Raw genomic sequence first — 16,992 nt, 5'->3', positions numbered from 1 at the left:
CCCCGGATGCTGATGAGCGTTTCCCAATCAAGGGTCAGAACTTTGTGGAGAGGAGGAGGTGAGGGCCCATAGAGGCCAGTGGCACCTGGTGGTGGGGACCAGAGCGTGGTGGGGCCTGTGGGCCTCCTGGGCAGGGATGTGCTAACGTGGCCTGGGGTGGAGAGCTGTGAGCAGGCCTCCCATCCCACCTCTGGAGGTTTCTATAGATCATGGTGGTCAGGTGACCGGCCGTGTAAGAGGACTGCAGACATGCCGAGGTGTTTGGAGGTTTTCAGCCGGGTTTCAGGGCTGAAATCTGTGGTCGCTGCTGCACAGGAGGCGCTGGGAGAGGGGAGCGTGCAGTGAGGCATCTCCTGTGGATGGATGGGATGTGACAGCAGGTCCCACCCTCTACTCAGTTCTCTCGAATCTGCCCAGAGAACTCTCAAAAAGTCCACTTTAACTTAAACTTCCAGATGTTTCCATGGGAAATGGAAGTGACCAGTTCATTGAAATAAACACCCCAAGTGCCAAGTGACTTTGGCTGAGGTTGAATGTTGCATCCATGATGGGGCGGAGACCTTCCCTTCACTAAGTAGCCCCAAGTGGACGGTCTGGCAGGGGCTCACGGTCCCTGACATTGCTCAGGACATATGAGCTGTGCTTAACCGCAGTGACCAAGCTGAGTTACCCTATAACCCATCTTTTCCAACATCGGGCTAAAAATTCACACAGTTAATATCCTCTTAAAAAAACACAAAGGGTGTTTCTGCCTTCAATTATGCCAAGTTGAGTTTTATTTAACTGTCATCTATTTGTGGCAGCCAGAAGCAATAATTAAATGGGTTAATATTTATTAAGCTGGAACATTGCCAAGACTCGGGATTCTCTGCCAGCTGGGTCTTGCTGGCCTAGGGGCCTGAGGCCTCTTGCAGACAGGGTAAAATTGCAACATTCCTACAGGAGCTCCTAGGTCACAGGGTGGACAGCGAAGGGACGGGGAGGGGCAACAAGAGTGTTCCAAGGAGCCAAGGCAGCAACACATCCCCATCTCCTGCTGTTGCTTTCGACTGACTTTCCCTTGGAAGGCAGGGCAGGACCCGAGCATAGGCCGCACCACATCCGTGATGCAGGGAACCAAGAGGACAGCTGGGCCCCACGTGGGAGACATGTATGCTGCAGGACAACATGTATGTGTACATACATGCACACACATACCCACAGGATATTATACATGCCACATACATAACCACACAGTTATAAATACACAACTAGCATGTGCATACACACATATGCACCAACACATATGTATATGCACACATGTACACATGCTTAGCCACATGCACATTTGTATGTATTCATATACATATATAGGTATGTGCTGACACGTGTGTACCACTCATTCATATGTACACAAAATCATATAGGCACATACACAGAAGCACATGTATATACACTCACATGTGCACACATACTCATGTGCATGTGACTTACATATATGTACACATATACATATAATGTACATACATGCATTATACATACTCTCATCTATATATACATGCATTTATGTATATATACATATACCCATGTGCACATGCACATGCTCACACATGCATCTGTACATGCACACATGCAGCCGCGGGCACTCAGTACTTCAGGTCCCCATTTATGGAGGCTGTGGACATGGTGCTGACCAGCCCCTGCTGGCTTTCTTGCTTCTGGCAGCGGTTCCTGATGAGCTTGTAGATGGCAAAGCAAGGGATGCTGAGGCAGGGCACGCCAGCAACGATAACCACCACGCCATATGCCCAGCTTGGGTATGGGACCTTCTCGGATTTGGGAAATTCCGCCTGTGGAGAGAGCAGCCACATGGTGAATAGACACAAAGACAGCCAGCAAGGTCTCCTTCAGGGGCACAGTGCCCCCTTCTCCCCAAGATTCTCACCTCCTGGCCCTTGTGGGGGAGGGAAGGGAGACCTAAGGCTCCTCCCACACATCTGCTTCCCACACCTCCCCCACCTCCTCTGTCTTCCATGCCTCCCTTACTTCCTCTGCCCCCACACCTTCCCCACATCCCCTTCCCCCCATGTGTCCCCCATCTCCTCTGCCTCCACATGCCTCCTCACGGAGGCATGCCCCCCACCCCGGCCAGCAGTCCCTGCACGCTCACATAGGCAGGGTCCCAGACGCTGTATATCAGCTCCTTATTGACGTTGATCACGAAGAAGAACAGGAAGATGACCAGCATGAGCAGCGGGCTGACCACTCGCCACGTGATTTGCCAGAAGATGTTGGGCTTGTGGCCGATCATAAACTCGATGTCCTTGTTGAACCTGGAAGCAGAGGCCAGAAAGGAGCCATCAGCTGGTGGACATCCTGGGCCTTTAATGCCACCAAAGCGGAGGACAGGCCAGCCTCTCCATACAGACAGGCGGTGCCATCCTACAGTGCTGCCCCTGCCTTTCGCCGTCACAGCTCTAGCCGGCCTCTGAGCAAAGGCTCGCTTCCTTGGGAAGCCGCTGGCAGTGGTAGCCTCGCTGGAGGCCTTTGGAAACCTCCCTATGGAGCCACAGCCCAGGTGCTCCGACTTGTGGCCTCACACAGCCTGGGCAGCCACCCTTGCAAATAAGGGTCAACACTTCTGGGGGGAACGGAGGAAGGAAACCTCAGCCCACGTCCTCAGCCGGGCGGTGGCCCTGACCTTGGAGGCCCCACCATCCCCTGCCCAAGTTTGTGCCAAACTCTCTTCTGCACAAAATACTTTGTGGTCTACAGAAATCAGAACAGAGTGAACTGTCCAGGACCCCTGTGAGCCCACTTCTGGAGAAGGACAGGTGCCCAGGCCTGTTCCCAGCAGAGTCTGGGGGTGTGGTGACGAGTCTCTTCAGCGTGGGGCCATGCCTGGCTCTCAGCCTCCCTCTCAGAGGGCCTCCTTGAGGCCGAGTTGCCTGGGACCCCGGCAGCGAGTGTCTGACTTCTAAGTGTCCTTGGCCATTCGCAGAGGACATGCATGCACCAGGCCAGTCATGCCTGCTTCACATCAGCAGCGCCCACACGACAACACCGTGCACTTCCGTTTAAGCCTCCATCCCCGGCACGTGCTGAGGTTACGGCACAGTGAGTCCGCCACACGCTCCTCAGCGTCTCCGTGACTGCCACCCAGCAGTGTGCACTGTGTGGTTGAGTCAGGCCTTCTGCGCGTGTGCCCTTACACACATGTGTCGTGGTGACGCAGAACAGGATTCATAAAGTGGGGTCCCCCACCCTCGATGGCTTGTGCATGTTGTCTTATTTCTGAAGTTGTGGCGAGTCCAGCTCCTGGCAAGGAGATGGTGCCGTTTTCTGGGCCCCTCACATCGAGGATAACGGAGTGATACCCCGAGTATTTGGCCAAGTGCATGGCTGGAAGGGCTGCACAGCCCCCTTCTTTGTCTGAGTGCCTGTCTGTCTGCAGAGCCCTCTCTCCCCCGAGAAAGGCCCAGAGCACACCCACCACAGGGCTTCCCTGGCCACGGATCCCCAGTTGACATAAACACCCAGCGCCTGGATCACAGGGACACGCCTTACCCACAGCTAGTGTCTCGGGCCTGTCGGTATGCCCCCCACCCCCACCCCCTACTTGCTCCACAGCCCTGGAGGCAGCTTCTGTGCCCCACAGGACACCGAGCACCCTCTGCCTTATCCAGTCCCTCTGTCACATCTCGCCTGCCGAGGGCTTCTGTTGTACCAGCGCTTCACCCTCAGCTGGGCAACTGCTTCCCTGGCTAATTATTTCTCTTTTGACTTTGCTTGGGACACGTGGGTTTAAATGTTTTTAAATCACATGGTCAAGTCAGAGGCGCCAGCATTTTCATGTGTGAGGCTGTCTCCTCTCTCCCACCCCTGAGACTATGCTGTCTTTTATGGTCTGCGCTTACCCTTCTCTGCTACGTCTGGGAGCACCTGGAGGCTGGAGGGGGTACAGTGTCAACTGCTCTGGATAGGCATCCATCTGGGATCCATCTCTTTTCCATCTCACCCATCCAGGTGCCAGACCCGTGCCCACACCACACCGGTCCCTCAGGCCTGTGTTCGCACACCTGTGTTCCACCTGGAACTGGAGCCCACACAACTCATCCCAGGATTCGAGTTTCCTATGACTGTTGGAGACGGCCACATGCCTCGGTCTCCCTCCTACCTGTCCACGCCATACACGTAGACCACAGCGAACATCTCGCAGAAGGCGATGATGAGCAGGGGGATGGAGCCGGCATAGCTGTCCAACAGGGTGAGCCAGTACTGGCCGGAGTTCAGTGTGAAGATGTAGGCGATGAGATATGACCCAAAGCAGATGAGACCTGGGGGCAGAGAACAGTCGCTGTGGACAGAGCTCCCGTCTGACTCCTCACCCATGGCCCCTGAGGCCTGTCCTCACCACCTGCCTGCCCAGCCAAGCCCTGGCCTGTGTACCTGTGATCACCTCCTTGGGCCACTTTTTGGGGAAGACTTTGAGGTCCTGCAGGGGCACGACCACGCCCTCCATGTTCCCGAACATGGAGGACAGGCCCAGGCAGAAGAGCATGATGAAGAAGAGCACGGACCACAGTGGGGATATGGGCATCTTGGTGATGGCCTCCGTGAAGACAATGAACGCCAACCCCGTGCCCTCCACGCCCTGCATGGACAAGCAGAGTGTCACCCACACAGGGCAGTCCCTCCCCAGGTCCCCCGGCCTCAGTCACATACATCCTTCCCTGCCAAACACTGGTCAGCTCTCCACAGGCTACGCCCACACTGTGCAGGTATGGGGCTCTTTTGAGCCGTCCCGTGAAATACAGTCATTGTCTCTTCAGCCCAACTATGTTTTTAAAAGCTGAATTAGTTAAAATGGCAGGAAAGGGATCGCGTTTTCCAGCAGCAGTCAGGGCCCGAGCTGTCTGGACAGACATGTGACAGCTATGCAGACTGCCATCTGCTCACAGACAGGGCGCCACACCCCCACAGACGATTCCTGAGATGCACCCCATATGGCCAGGTTAAGAGCCCCGAATAACTTCAACAGGGCCTGCATGAGTTTCCTAAATAGCTGCGCTGAAGGTATCGCCCATTATTGGTTAGAGCCAGTTAGAGCAGGTGCAGGGCAGGTATGTGACTGAGGGGTCCTAGGGGTGCAAGCACCAGGGTGGGGCAGGAGGATCAGAGGCGGGCAGGCCGTGAGGATGGAGACAGGCCCCCAGGAACTGAGATCCTGGGGGAGGTCAATGACCCTCAAGGGTGTCCCCTCCCCTGCCTTGCGCTGCCCCAGAGAGACGCGCTCACCTCTGACAGGAAAGAGTTCATGTCGCAGGTCTGGAACTGCAGCTGGGCGAAGGCTGCGGGGTAAGTGTTATTGTACCACTGCTGTACTTCCTCGAAGTTCTGTTCGGTGACAGAGCCTTCGGGCAAGTCGAACCCGTTGATGAGTGTCAGGATATTCCTGGAGAGAAAAGAGAGTGAGGTTCTGGGTGGTGCAGGCCTGGCAGGCTCCTCGGAGGTGGGTGTGGGCCGGGAGGAGCACTCACTGGTTGAAGCAGGAGTCATAGCGTTCTGTGGCACGGAAGCCAATGATGGAGTAGACCACGGTGGCTGCGTACATGGATGTGAAGCCGTTGATGACGGATACGATCACCGAGTCCATCTCACAGTTGTTGCTGCAGATGAGAGTGGCATCGGGTCACTGCAGGCCGAGATACCGTGCCCACCTGCCCGGCCACGTCAGCACAGGCAAGGAATCTGCCCTGAGCCTGAGCTGCTGGGGCGCTGCGGGAGAGGGGACACAGCCTCCCAGCTGTCCTTCCCCGACTGCACCCGGCGAGAGGTGACCAGAGGGCCATCCCCCAGCCGGTGGCCCTTTGCTCCTCCCCTTCTTACCACTTCGCTGCAAGTTGGTGGCCTGGAGACCCCTGAAAGCCCTGGGGACTTCTAGAGCCTTCACACTCCAAAGCCGGGTGGGAAACCCGTGCCAATTCCTGCTTGGTCAGCAGGTGCTCTGCGCCCAGAGGGTGGGCACTCAGTGAGCACTCAGCCTCATGCCTTGGGACGGGCCAGGGCCTTGCAGCCACACCCCAAAAGCTCTGAAGAGGTGGCCTACCCCTCCACGCCCCTCTCCCATCACCTCCTGTGCCCCCTATCCCACCGTACCCCCCTGCCTTCGCCTGGTCCCTCCAGGTCCTGTCTCCTCCCAGCTGAGGGCTCCCATCTCCACCCAGAGTCTAAAGGCTTCCCTGGCTCAATGTGTCCAAAACCCAACCCCTGACCTCCCCAACCCAACCCAGCAGCTCTCCCACTGGCCCCAATGCTAATGCTAACACATCCTTCTAGGTCAGTGGTTCTCAACCTTCTGGCCCTTTAAATACAGTTCCTCATGTTGTGACCCAACCATAAAATTATTTTCGTTGCTACTTCATAACTGTAATGTAAAATCTGATATGCAGGATGGTCTTAGGCGACCCCTGTGAAAGGGTCATTCGACCGCCAAAGGGGTCACGACCCACAGGTTGAGAACCGCTGTTCTAGATGCTTCCAGCAGAAACCTAGACCCTCAGTCCTCAGAGAAATGCAAATAAACCCACAGCGAGACACTTCATCAAAAAGTCAGATAGTAACAGGTGTGGAGAAATCGGGCCTCACCACTGCCCTGCTGGGCTCCCACCCTCTGGGACCATCCTCCACAGCCAGCGGCCAGCAGCCAGCAGGCACCGACACTCACCCCCTACCTGTCCGAGTGCTCATACTGCACCTTCTGCACACAAGCCCATCCTACTGAGGACCCCAGCCTGGTCCCACACCCCTCCAGGGACCCCTCCTCCCGCTCATTTTGTTTGTCTCTCTAAGAGGCCACAGACATAGGTCTCAGGAGGACAAAACCTCATGCTTCATTCAGGGCACACAGTAGGTGCTCTGTAAGTGTTTGTGAGATTAATTGATAACAACTTCCTCCCTCCAAAGGCCCCTAGGGTGGGATAGGGGGCACAGGATGGACTGTGGTGGCTGGGCACCTAGAGTCCTGGATGCCGAGGGGCAACCAGAAGGGGCTATAGGGGATGGAGGGGAGCACACCAGGGATCATCATCCCCAGGACCAAGGCACCACGGGGAGGACAGTCAACGCTTAAGGTACCTAGTGTGTGAAAATCTCCCAGATCCTAAGCCTGCCTCCCTGGCACGGAGCCCCATGGACCCCATGATCCCGTGGGTCATGAGGAAAGCCCTCTGCCCAGCGCAGAACCCCTGTCCACACTCACTGGACAGAGTTGTAGCTGGAGAAGGAGATGAGGCCCCCGAAGGCCAACGAGAAGGAGTAGAAGACCTGGGCCCCCGCATCCAGCCAAGTCAGTGGGTTGGCCAGCTCCGTGACCTGCAGCCAAACAGAGACCCTCAGCTGTACCCCAAGGACGAGGGGCCACAGGAAACCAAGGAGGTAGTAGCCCAGGGCAGAGATGTGAGCCTGGAGGCTGGGGACAGCTGAGGCTGCTGGGCAGGTGGTCAGAACAAACAACGCCCCCTAAAGGTGGTAACTGATACCTTGGAGGTGGTTGCCATCAATCCGCACAGGGCCTGCCTCAAGCTCAGAGGCCCAGCATGCATGCATTGAGGGGCCTAGGACTGGCCAGGGCTGGTCTCAGGTGGGAGGCCCATCCTCCAGGGTGGCCTTTCCCACAAGAACTGGAGCCCCAAAGTGGGCAGCGGGAGACTCACATTGGGCGTGAAGAGGAAGACGATACCGTTGGTGGCTCCCTTTAGCGTCAGTCCCCGAATGAGGAAGATGGTCAGGACGACATAGGGCAGCGTCGAGGTGATGTACACAGCCTGGAGACAGGGCAGAAGTGGGATGAAGGGGAAGACAGCACCACAGGAAGAAAGGACCCTGGCTCTGTTCCTCCAGGCACCCCTCTGCCCCCAGCTCCCAGGGCAGGGAGATCTGACGTTTCCTACTGCTATGTTAGTAATGATGACTACTCAGTTCTCCTAGTCAGAGAACTACTGTGGGTCACTCCTGCTGCAGCTTTTTAAGCACAGGTTTGAGGACCATCCATGCCAGCACCACATCCCCAGGGCCAAGCTGGAGGCAGCAGAGGCACCTCCTGGACACGGGTGGTGACCCTCAGAGCTGATTAAGGGGCAGCTCCTGAAGCCCAGCCCGCACCTTGCCAGTGGTCTCGATGCCACGGATGGTGCATACGTAGAGGACACACCAGGCACAGGTCAGGCAGAGCAGAATCCACCACTGCACAGAGCCCGAGTTGCTGATGGAGTTGGAGATGTTGAGGGTCTCTCGGTACCAGTAGTAGTCCACTGGAGAGCTGCGGGTACACTCGTCCACATAGCCTGCAGGGGGCACTCACATCATCAGTGTGGATCACAGGGAACCCAGGAGGAATTTGGGGAACATGGCAATGCTTCGCTCCCAACTCACTGACACCAGGGACATAGTGCACACAGACATGCATGTACACACCCACCCACACAGACACGTGTGCATGTACACAAGCATAGCAGCATGCATGTACACACATGTGTGCACACCCACACAGACATGCTCATGTGCATGCGTCCGAGCATACCTTCACACATTTGCACATGCACACATATACACACTCACAAGACACATATGTACCCATGGGCATACCTGAATGCAAACATGTGCACATGTGCATATATGTGTGCATACAGAAGTGTGAGCACACTAGACATGCATACACACACACATACACACACTGTGCACTGACCACTTCCTGCTTATTAGACCCATGCTTACAGATCATGCAGTTTGTGTCCTGATGCAAATGTGTGCAAGCTGTGGAGCTGAGCACACAGCCTGTGTCCCACAGAGGCCCCAGGCAGAGGGTCTGCTCCCCTCTTCCCTTCCCTGGAGGGGGTCCCAAAAAGGCCCTGGGGAATGTGGTGGGAAGGGACAGTGGAGAATCAGGCCACCCCCTGTATAAGGTCAGGGAGCAGCAGGTCCCTCCCTCCTTTCCTTCGTTTTAATCTTGGCCGGCACCACCTCTTGAGATGGAGGCACCTTTTCTAAGGGCTTTTCTCTGGCACAGTGATTTTTAAAAATTCCCTGTTGCCATAAATGTGCCCCGATTTTTGCATTTGAGTAAATCAAAGGGTGACTACTCATGGACTCGGTCTGTGTGCTCAAAGGTGCACATGCTCTCACACCACCAGCCATCCTGTCCCCCGACCCCTGACCCCACCCTGCCCTGGACACACCTGTCAGGTTGTCGTTGAGTGGGCACGTGCTCCAAGGGAGGGGCTCCTGGAAGGAGTTGAAGAAGTACCACATGACCCAGGCGATGATGGTGTTGTAGTAGAGGCCCACCATGAAGGACACGAACATGGACGCGATCCCTGGGGGGCAATCAACACTGCTGGGGGCGCCACTAGGGGGCACCACTGGGGGGCCCCACTGGGGTCTGGGCACTGTTAGCAGGAAGAGGTTGTGCTGGGGGAGCCCCTTGAGGACTGAGTGTGAATGGACTCAGGGTTCCAGAAAACAGAGTGGTGGTCTTCAGGTGCTTGTTGAGCCTTGCTGTAGGCAGCATGGGGGCCTCAGCTCTCCCCACGTATACACATTCCCAGGCCCCGGGCACCTGGGATTCAGGATAGCCTCTGCTGCCCAGCTGGCTTTAGTGGCCAGGCATGACCCCAGCCTGGGCCCTGCCACCTATACTTCTGTGAGATGCCAAGGAAGGGTTTGGAGAGGGCTGGGGCTGGTGAGTCCCCTGGAAGCAGGGGTGAAAAGGAAGAAGTGTGCTTGCTGCCCACACTGGGGCATGGCAGGCGTCCCACCGACTGGGCCCAGACACGCACCTATGCCCTTCAGGGCTGGGTGGATGGAGCTCCAGACGCCCACGCTGCCCTTGCGCAGTCGCTGCCCGATGGCGAACTCCAGGTACAGCAAAGGGACACCCTCCACAACCAGCAGGATGAGGAACGGGATCATGAATGCTCCTGGTGGGGAAGAGGCAGCCGTGTGTCAGGTAACACAGCCAGGTGGCCACGGGCCCCCCTGGAGACACAGGCGCTGGTAGAAAGTGCCTGCAGAACTTGCCCACAAATACAGACTTAGAGCAACACCATCAAATGGACCACTCATGACGGCCATTGGCACTGTTTTATGGGGCATGCTTCATGCCATCTCACAACAGTGGCCAGCTTGTCTACTGTCCCTCTTAGACCGTGCTTGTCCTACAGGGTGAGCACATGACAGCTCCTGGGGAATTAAGGAAGGTGTCCACATACTGGGAGGAGCATAGGGAGGCCAAGGGGAGCCCTTTGGGGGCTCAAAATCCAACAAGAAGACATGGACAGCACAGGGGACCTTCACTCAAAGGTGATGGTTAGCTCACTGTGCCAATGAGATGAAAAGCAGAAAGCAGCAGGGATGATCCCCTTGCTGGATCCCCTGCAGGAGAGGAGTGGGGAGTTGCCCTGGGTCTGAGGTACCACTGTGGCTGCAAGCTCACTGGGTCAGAGTATCAGTGAGGGTAGAGTTAAAATAAGAAAAGATTTGCCTCTTTACTGTTTTCTCAGAAGTTTGATGTGAATGTCTTTTGGGCAAAACTATCGAGGAAAACAAAGTCTGTGGTTCCCAGGTATCCTTTGATCCCATCCCTACTTCACGAAGTCACTTTGACCCGCAGGTCCCACTGCCCCTCCATCTCCACCAGGAAACTCCTATTCACCCTTGAAAACCCCGCTTGGATAGTCGCTCCTTAGGAAGCCCTCCTCCTGGATGCTCCTCCAGGTTTAACGTGGTAGGTGGCTGACAGACCTGGCTGTAGGGGCCCGCGGTCCTGTGCCCTATCACACTGATGGACACACACACAGAGGCAGAGACAGGTGGGACGAGGCAAGGTGTAAAGGTCCCGCAAAAGAAAGATACACTAGCATAGAAATGCAGCTTCCTTGGCCCTAGCCGGGTAGTTCAGTTGGTTAGAGCGTTGTCCCGATACCTCAATATTGGGGGTTTAATCCCCAGTCAGGGCACATGCAAGAATCAACCAATGAATGCATGAATAAATAGAACAATAAGTCAATGTTTCTCTCTCTCTCAAATCAATAAAAAATCAATAATAAGTAAGTAAATAAGCTAAAATAAAATAAATAGATGCAGCTTTCTTTCTCTTTGAGAATTTAGGAAACAGGTCCGGGAGGGGAGGGGAGGGACGGCTGGGTAGGGGCAGCTGCTGTCTTCAAGGGCAGGGTCTAAGGCAGTGGTTCTCAACCTTCTGGCCCTTTAAATACAGTTCCTCATGTTGTGACCCGACCATAAAATTATTTTCGTTGCTACTTCATAACTGTCATGTTGCTACTGTTATGAATCGTAATGTAAATATCTGATATGCAGGATGGTCTTAGGCGACTCCTGTGAAAGGGTCGTTCGACTGTCAAAGGGGTCGCGACCCACAAGTTGAGAACCGCTGGTCTAAGGCTTTCCCACATCTCCCCTGCAGGTGGTGCGTGGCACAGAGGAAAAGCTCGAGGACTGTGTACTGACCGGGTGCAGCGCAGGACCAGTGGTGAAAGGCAGTCTCAGGGACCAGGCTGCAGAGGCACATGGACGGCCCAGTGGTGAGCAGACAGCATGGTCCTTGGGCGGCGCTGCTTCCTACCGCCCACCCCATCAATACACCAACTCTCCTAAGCTCTCTGTCCCTAAGAAGGGATGAGGGGCACACCATGTGTCAGGTGGCAGCACTGGGGCAGGCATGTGGTGCATTCATATGGAGAACTGAGGTTGTGGGCAGATGTGTGGTGAATGCAATTCCCTGGACACACTCCTGGGCCTGGTGCTGGTGCAGAACTCTTGACGGTTGACTATCTGGTCACCGAGACCCAGCTGTTTGTGGCCAACACAGGGAGCGGGGTGAGTCCTGACTCTGACCAAGTCTCCTGGTTTCAATCTCCTGCATGCCCCCCACTTCTAGGTCTGCAAAGCTCGACAGAGTAGCTCTGTGGTGCAGCCCTCGGATCAGAGCTCTCCAGCACCTTCCATTTCATGGGGTGAGCCCCACGGCCCAGAAGGTGCACAGCAGAGTAAACAGGGCCAGGACACGGATGGTGATATCAACTCAACTGAGGGCTGACTTCTGAAACCTTTGAAATACCCGTCTTCAGAAAAGGGCCCGTGAGCCCACCTGCCCCAGCACCCACACAGGGGCCGTGGGTCCCCCAGCTCCTCTCTCTGTTCCCTGAAGGCTGAATGAGGAGAGGCGCTGGCCCCTCACCAGGGCTGCCCCTGCCACCCGATTCAGTCCTGACTGACCCATCGAGAGACACATGACACGAGCCCATTTCCTCTCTGACTGGTGGCAAGACAGACTCTGCAGAGGTGACTCCACCCCACTGTTTGCTGGCGGCAGATGCACAAGACGGAGAAAAGAGAACTAGGGTGAGGCAGCTGAGGTGATGCAGCTAGAGGACACGGCCCACCTGGTGCCCCATTTACCTGCCCTTTGGTCACAGAGATGCCCCCATCCGAGATCTAGAAGGTGGGGCCCTCTTGTGACAACACTTCTCAATGCCACGCAGCACGCAGGGGCTTTGTGTGCGCAGCACTCGCACGCGGCCACCACCCCACCCAACATGGCAAAGTGCTGCAGATGCTGATCTAGGTCATGGGGGCAGGGGTCTTCTCTGTGGCTTTCTCTACTTTTCTGCTTTTTTTTTTCATAATATAAAGTTAAACACAAAGCAAATGATGATTTGTTTTACTTTTCAAATTACCCAAAACTCTTAGAAATAATTGAAGGCAAACTAAGTTTTCACCAAACCAGGACTGGTCCTCAGAGTCCTCAGATCCGTCATTTTCTCTCCAGTTACCCAACCACTCCCTCCCGGAGATCTGGGCTTACAGGCGTGGGAAATGCCACCCGGAGGAGTCACCTGCCACACCTTGTCATTGTCCTCGGCAATTTTCTCCTGGTGTCAGCTTCTTATCACTGCCCTCAACAATTGTCTCCTGAGCTTGGGGGGTTGTCACTGCCCTCAACAATTGTCTCCTGAGCCTGGGGGGTTGTCACTGCCCTCAATGGCTGTCTGTCCACTCAGCAGGAGCCAGGGTGATGGGGGACAGCTCCCTCTCATCCACAGTGTCTGGAGGCAGTGTCCCCGCATTACCCCTCAGACTCACAGTGAGTGTGTGCTGCACCCCAGGGGTGAACGCTTCTCAGCCCCAGACCCCCCTCCCCCCTTAGTCCCTTCCCTTTGAACTAAGTAAATGCTGCAGGTGTTGTCAGAACCCTGGCCCAGGGCAGCCCTGGTGGGGGTGAGGAAATGACCAGGACCTTCCAGAGAGAAGAGGCAGCTGACCTCTGGGACTCAGTGATTCTACTGCTGGGCCCCTCACGGACTCCCAGGGTTCCATTCACCCCTCCACCGCGCAGAGGTGGCCGACAGGACTATCTGGAAAGCACAGGATGGGCCCCAGGTGTAAAGACAGATCCTCCCCGACATTCAGAAGCTTCCGTTTTGGCCATGGAAAGGGGGGTGGGTCACAACAGTGGCCTGGGAACAAGGAAAGCAGTGATCTGCTTTCCTTTCTGCCACAAAGCCTGGCGAGAGCCTGCAGGTTCTTCAGAGTAAGAACAAACTCACGTCACTAGAGAGGGTTTGTGCTTTTAGAGGAGGGTATTCAACAGCCCACAGAAGCAGACACATCCTCAGAGTGTCCAGCCAGCTCTGCAGAGCCTGTCTCACGGGGAGCGCAGCACCTGCCCAGACCTCCTCCCAGAACAAGCTCAGTTCTGTTCCCCTTCCTGCCACGGAGCTCCTGGCAGCAGCTCCCTCCCAGGGCTGGGGCCCAGGGGAGACAAAAGCCACAGGTGCGTGGGGGCTGATGGGACCACAGGTGTGATCTCCATCCCCAAAGCCTGTTGACACTGGGAGGGTGGGTAGAAGGACAAAATCATGGGGACTGAGACCCAGCAGCCCCAAGGCAGTCTCTGCAGCTGGGGAAGAGGGAGTAGCCTCAGCCCAGGGGAAAGAGACCCCTGGGCCTCGGGCAAGGCCCCGGAGACGTCTGGGGGCAGCAGGACCGGCTGAGGCAGCGTTCTGTGGGGGATGCAGCCTTCCCACCTCTGGCCGTGAGCACGCTGATCAGGAACCTGCCTGCCTGTTCCTCTGTGGGTCACCCACTCCCTCCTCTGTCCCTCATGTGAAATGCCATAAGGTATTTCAAAGGAGGGCTGGCCTCACTGCCCCTCCTGATGGTACCATCCACCCTCACAGAAGGGGCTCCACCCAGAGGAGCAGCTGGTCCCTCTCTGTTCCCCTCCTCGCAGGTCAGGCCTGTTCTCTGGGAGCAGGTCAGGGCTCCTGGGTCCTGGAGCAAGGGTGGCCTCCACTGACACAAACACTTGGGCGTGTGGGACCGGGCACTGGACCTCCCTTGCCAACTCGGGCGAACGGGAGCAGAGTGAAGATGTCGGCACCTGGGCCCGTGCTCTAGCCCGGCCCTCTGCCCAGCCTGCTCTCGGTGCCAACGTGGGGCTCAAGTGGACCAGTGAAGGGGTGGAGGGCACGAGCCTGTGCTATCCTGCCCACAGCCCTTGGCCCTGCAGACTTCTCCCCTCTATGAATGGGGTGCTGCGGGCATCAGTGTTGTTTGCCTGGACCCCCAACCTGCCCTCCTGCCCAGCCTACCTCCACCATGGCTCTGGCACAAGTAGGGGAAGCGCCAGACGTTGCCCAGGCCCACGCAGAAGCCCACGCAGGTGAGCATGTACTGGGCCTTGTTGTCCCACTTGGGCCGCGAGCTGGCCTCCTCCTTCTCGATGACCTCCAGTTGCCCCAGGGAGGGGATTCGGTCTTCCAGGCCCGGGTTGGGCAGAACAAGCCTCACCATGGTGATCACAGGTGGGTCCCTCTCGTCAGGACAGGGCAGGAGCTGGAGGTCGAGTGGACACAGCCGGAGCCCCAGCACTTTATAGGGAACCTTTGGCACCTCACCCCAAGCACCTAGGCTGAAAGGAAGCGTCAGCAGATCCGAAGGGTGAGTCCACAGGACTGTTAATGCCTTATCTGCAGAGGCGCTGGCCGACCCTTTGAGGCTCTCAGCTGGCACCGGCCAGCCCCTCCCCCTGTGCAAACACAGAGTCACAGGCACAGAGGAGCCGCCCCCACCCCCACATGGGCTCCGATAGCCAGGCTCCCAGGGAGGAGGAACCCAGGGCACAAAGGCCCCATCCATGGCCCTGCCTGGACCTTCGAAGCCCCCCTACTCCCCACCAGTCACACACTCCCACCTGCAGGAGGATGCCAGAGGGTTCCTCTCTCCCCAGCTCTCTCTGCCAATAGGCTGGGTGCTGGGGTACCTCCCCCACCCCCCCAGTCCCGAAGCATGAGTTGGAGCCCTGGACCCTGGGAACAGCCCACTGCCCTGGTCACACTTGGCTCTGAATAGCTACTCAGAGAGCCCGGTGCCAGAGCCCTACGGATGCGGCCCCTCATGCTCCTTCCCATGCGCTCTCCCTGGGCTCCGGGAGTACACTGTCCCCCAGCTGCTGAGCAGCCTCCAGGCCTCTCCACCAGCGCAGGGCTCTGTCCTTCCACCAACTGACCAGCTGCCTCCGGCACGCTCCCACCTGGGGATCAAGCCCCAAACTTGGGCGTGTGCCCTGACCAGGAATGGAACCGGCAACGTTTGGGTGCACAGGACACTACTCAACTGAACCACAACGGCCGGGCCAAAGCCAGGGCTTTTGAGCGCAGTTTCCAGTTCAGGGAGTGGGGTGGGGGTGTGCCTCCAAGCTCTGCCCCCCCCCCCGAGATCCTGAGCTCAGTGAGTGCCCCCTCCCCCACAGAACCTTCCCGGGGGCTAGTGACCATCCAATGGACATCCCTCGTCTGGGCCTTTCCCTCAGGGACGGCCTTCCCACCAGCCTGTGTCCAGCCTTCTGGTCAGTGCTCTGTGAGCCCTTCCTGCCAGTCTGTGCATGCTGGCCTCCCACCCCACCCTCACCCCCGGCGGCCTTCCTAGAAGGATGGGTGTATCGTGCTGCCTCTGTATCTATCATCCGTGGTCCTCGCCGCTGGATGGTAACAGCTGGGAGGCCAGGCACCGGTGCCCTGACCCCACTTGACTGGTTCACACTGAGTTTACCAAACAATTCAGGAAGGCGGGTGGGGGTCACTAGGCAGAAATGAGTTCAGGAGCCTGACCTTTGACCCCATGAAGCGGGGGAGACTGGGGAAGGGTGGAGGCCTGAAGGAAGGGATCCATGCGGTTTGCTCTCGGGGACATCTGGCTCCTGACAGGGGCAGACTAGAGGGCAGGGCCAGCTTCAGAGTGACAGAGGCAGAGGAGCAGGAGAGAGTGCGCCCGGCCAGCCAGGCCAGGAGTGGGGCTGGGAGAGGGGCCGTCTGGACCCCGAGGGCCAGCATGGGGGAGGAGCGGGGAGTGGGGTGAGGTGGGGTTCTGTCCTAAACATGTCCAGTGTGAGCCCCCACAGGAGACAGGCACGGAGCCGGGTGCTGGGTGGCAGGGTGAGTGTCTGGTTTCACCAGTGGGTCCTTCAGCCACTCCCTCTGGAAGCCTCGCAGAGGAAGCCCAAGTGGCAGGAACTGGACTTGGACCCACATTCCTAGAACTGCAGCCTCCCTGAGCCTCAGCCCCACCACTCGAGGGCCTTGAGGCCCCTTCCTAGGCTGTGAGACACGGTGTACACCCAACTCCACGGCAGTTTTCCTAGGAAATATTCGGAAATGGCGCCTGGTAGACTGAAGGCCAGGTGCCAAGTGCTGACCCTGAGCAGCTGGGGTCTCGGGATCTTCCTGACACGGACGAAGGCGGCTGCCGCCAGGGACCGACTCAGTCCAGGTTCCAGAGGCGCTTGGGCCCTCCACAGGCCTGGGTGGGGGTCCGAGTGGAGTGCTGAGGAGGCAGGCACCTCTGTGGTGGCTCCAAGGGCTCATGGGGCTGCAAGCGGGCCCCTGTGGTCTGAGCATTCTGATATGCGGGGCCAGATTTGGGGTCACAGGAGAG

The 16,992-nt window shown here is 57.2% G+C and overlaps 1 protein-coding gene across 1 annotated transcript; it reads right to left on the bottom strand.

Annotated features, from left to right (window-relative positions):
* Positions 1–1,584: 1,584 nt before the first annotated feature.
* SLC6A19 (solute carrier family 6 (neutral amino acid transporter), member 19) lies at positions 1,585–15,023 on the bottom strand. Its single transcript, XM_006762456.2, has 12 exons — positions 14,652–15,023; positions 9,816–9,956; positions 9,216–9,353; positions 8,143–8,324; positions 7,695–7,805; positions 7,241–7,353; positions 5,520–5,648; positions 5,278–5,434; positions 4,429–4,633; positions 4,157–4,316; positions 2,150–2,312; positions 1,585–1,829 (listed from the first exon to the last, which is right to left on the bottom strand). Exons 1-12 carry the CDS (start codon positions 14,851–14,853, stop codon positions 1,626–1,628), a joined length of 1,905 nt encoding a protein of 634 aa, XP_006762519.1. The 5' UTR covers positions 14,854–15,023; the 3' UTR covers positions 1,585–1,625.
* Positions 15,024–16,992: the final 1,969 nt, after the last annotated feature.

Source organism: Myotis davidii, unplaced genomic scaffold, assembly GCF_000327345.1.
Source record: "Myotis davidii unplaced genomic scaffold, ASM32734v1 scaffold135, whole genome shotgun sequence".
Taxonomy (NCBI): Eukaryota; Metazoa; Chordata; class Mammalia; order Chiroptera; family Vespertilionidae; genus Myotis; species Myotis davidii.
The sequence above is the reverse complement of the archived record's forward strand: the minus strand, read 5'-3'. Positions and strand labels throughout refer to the sequence as shown.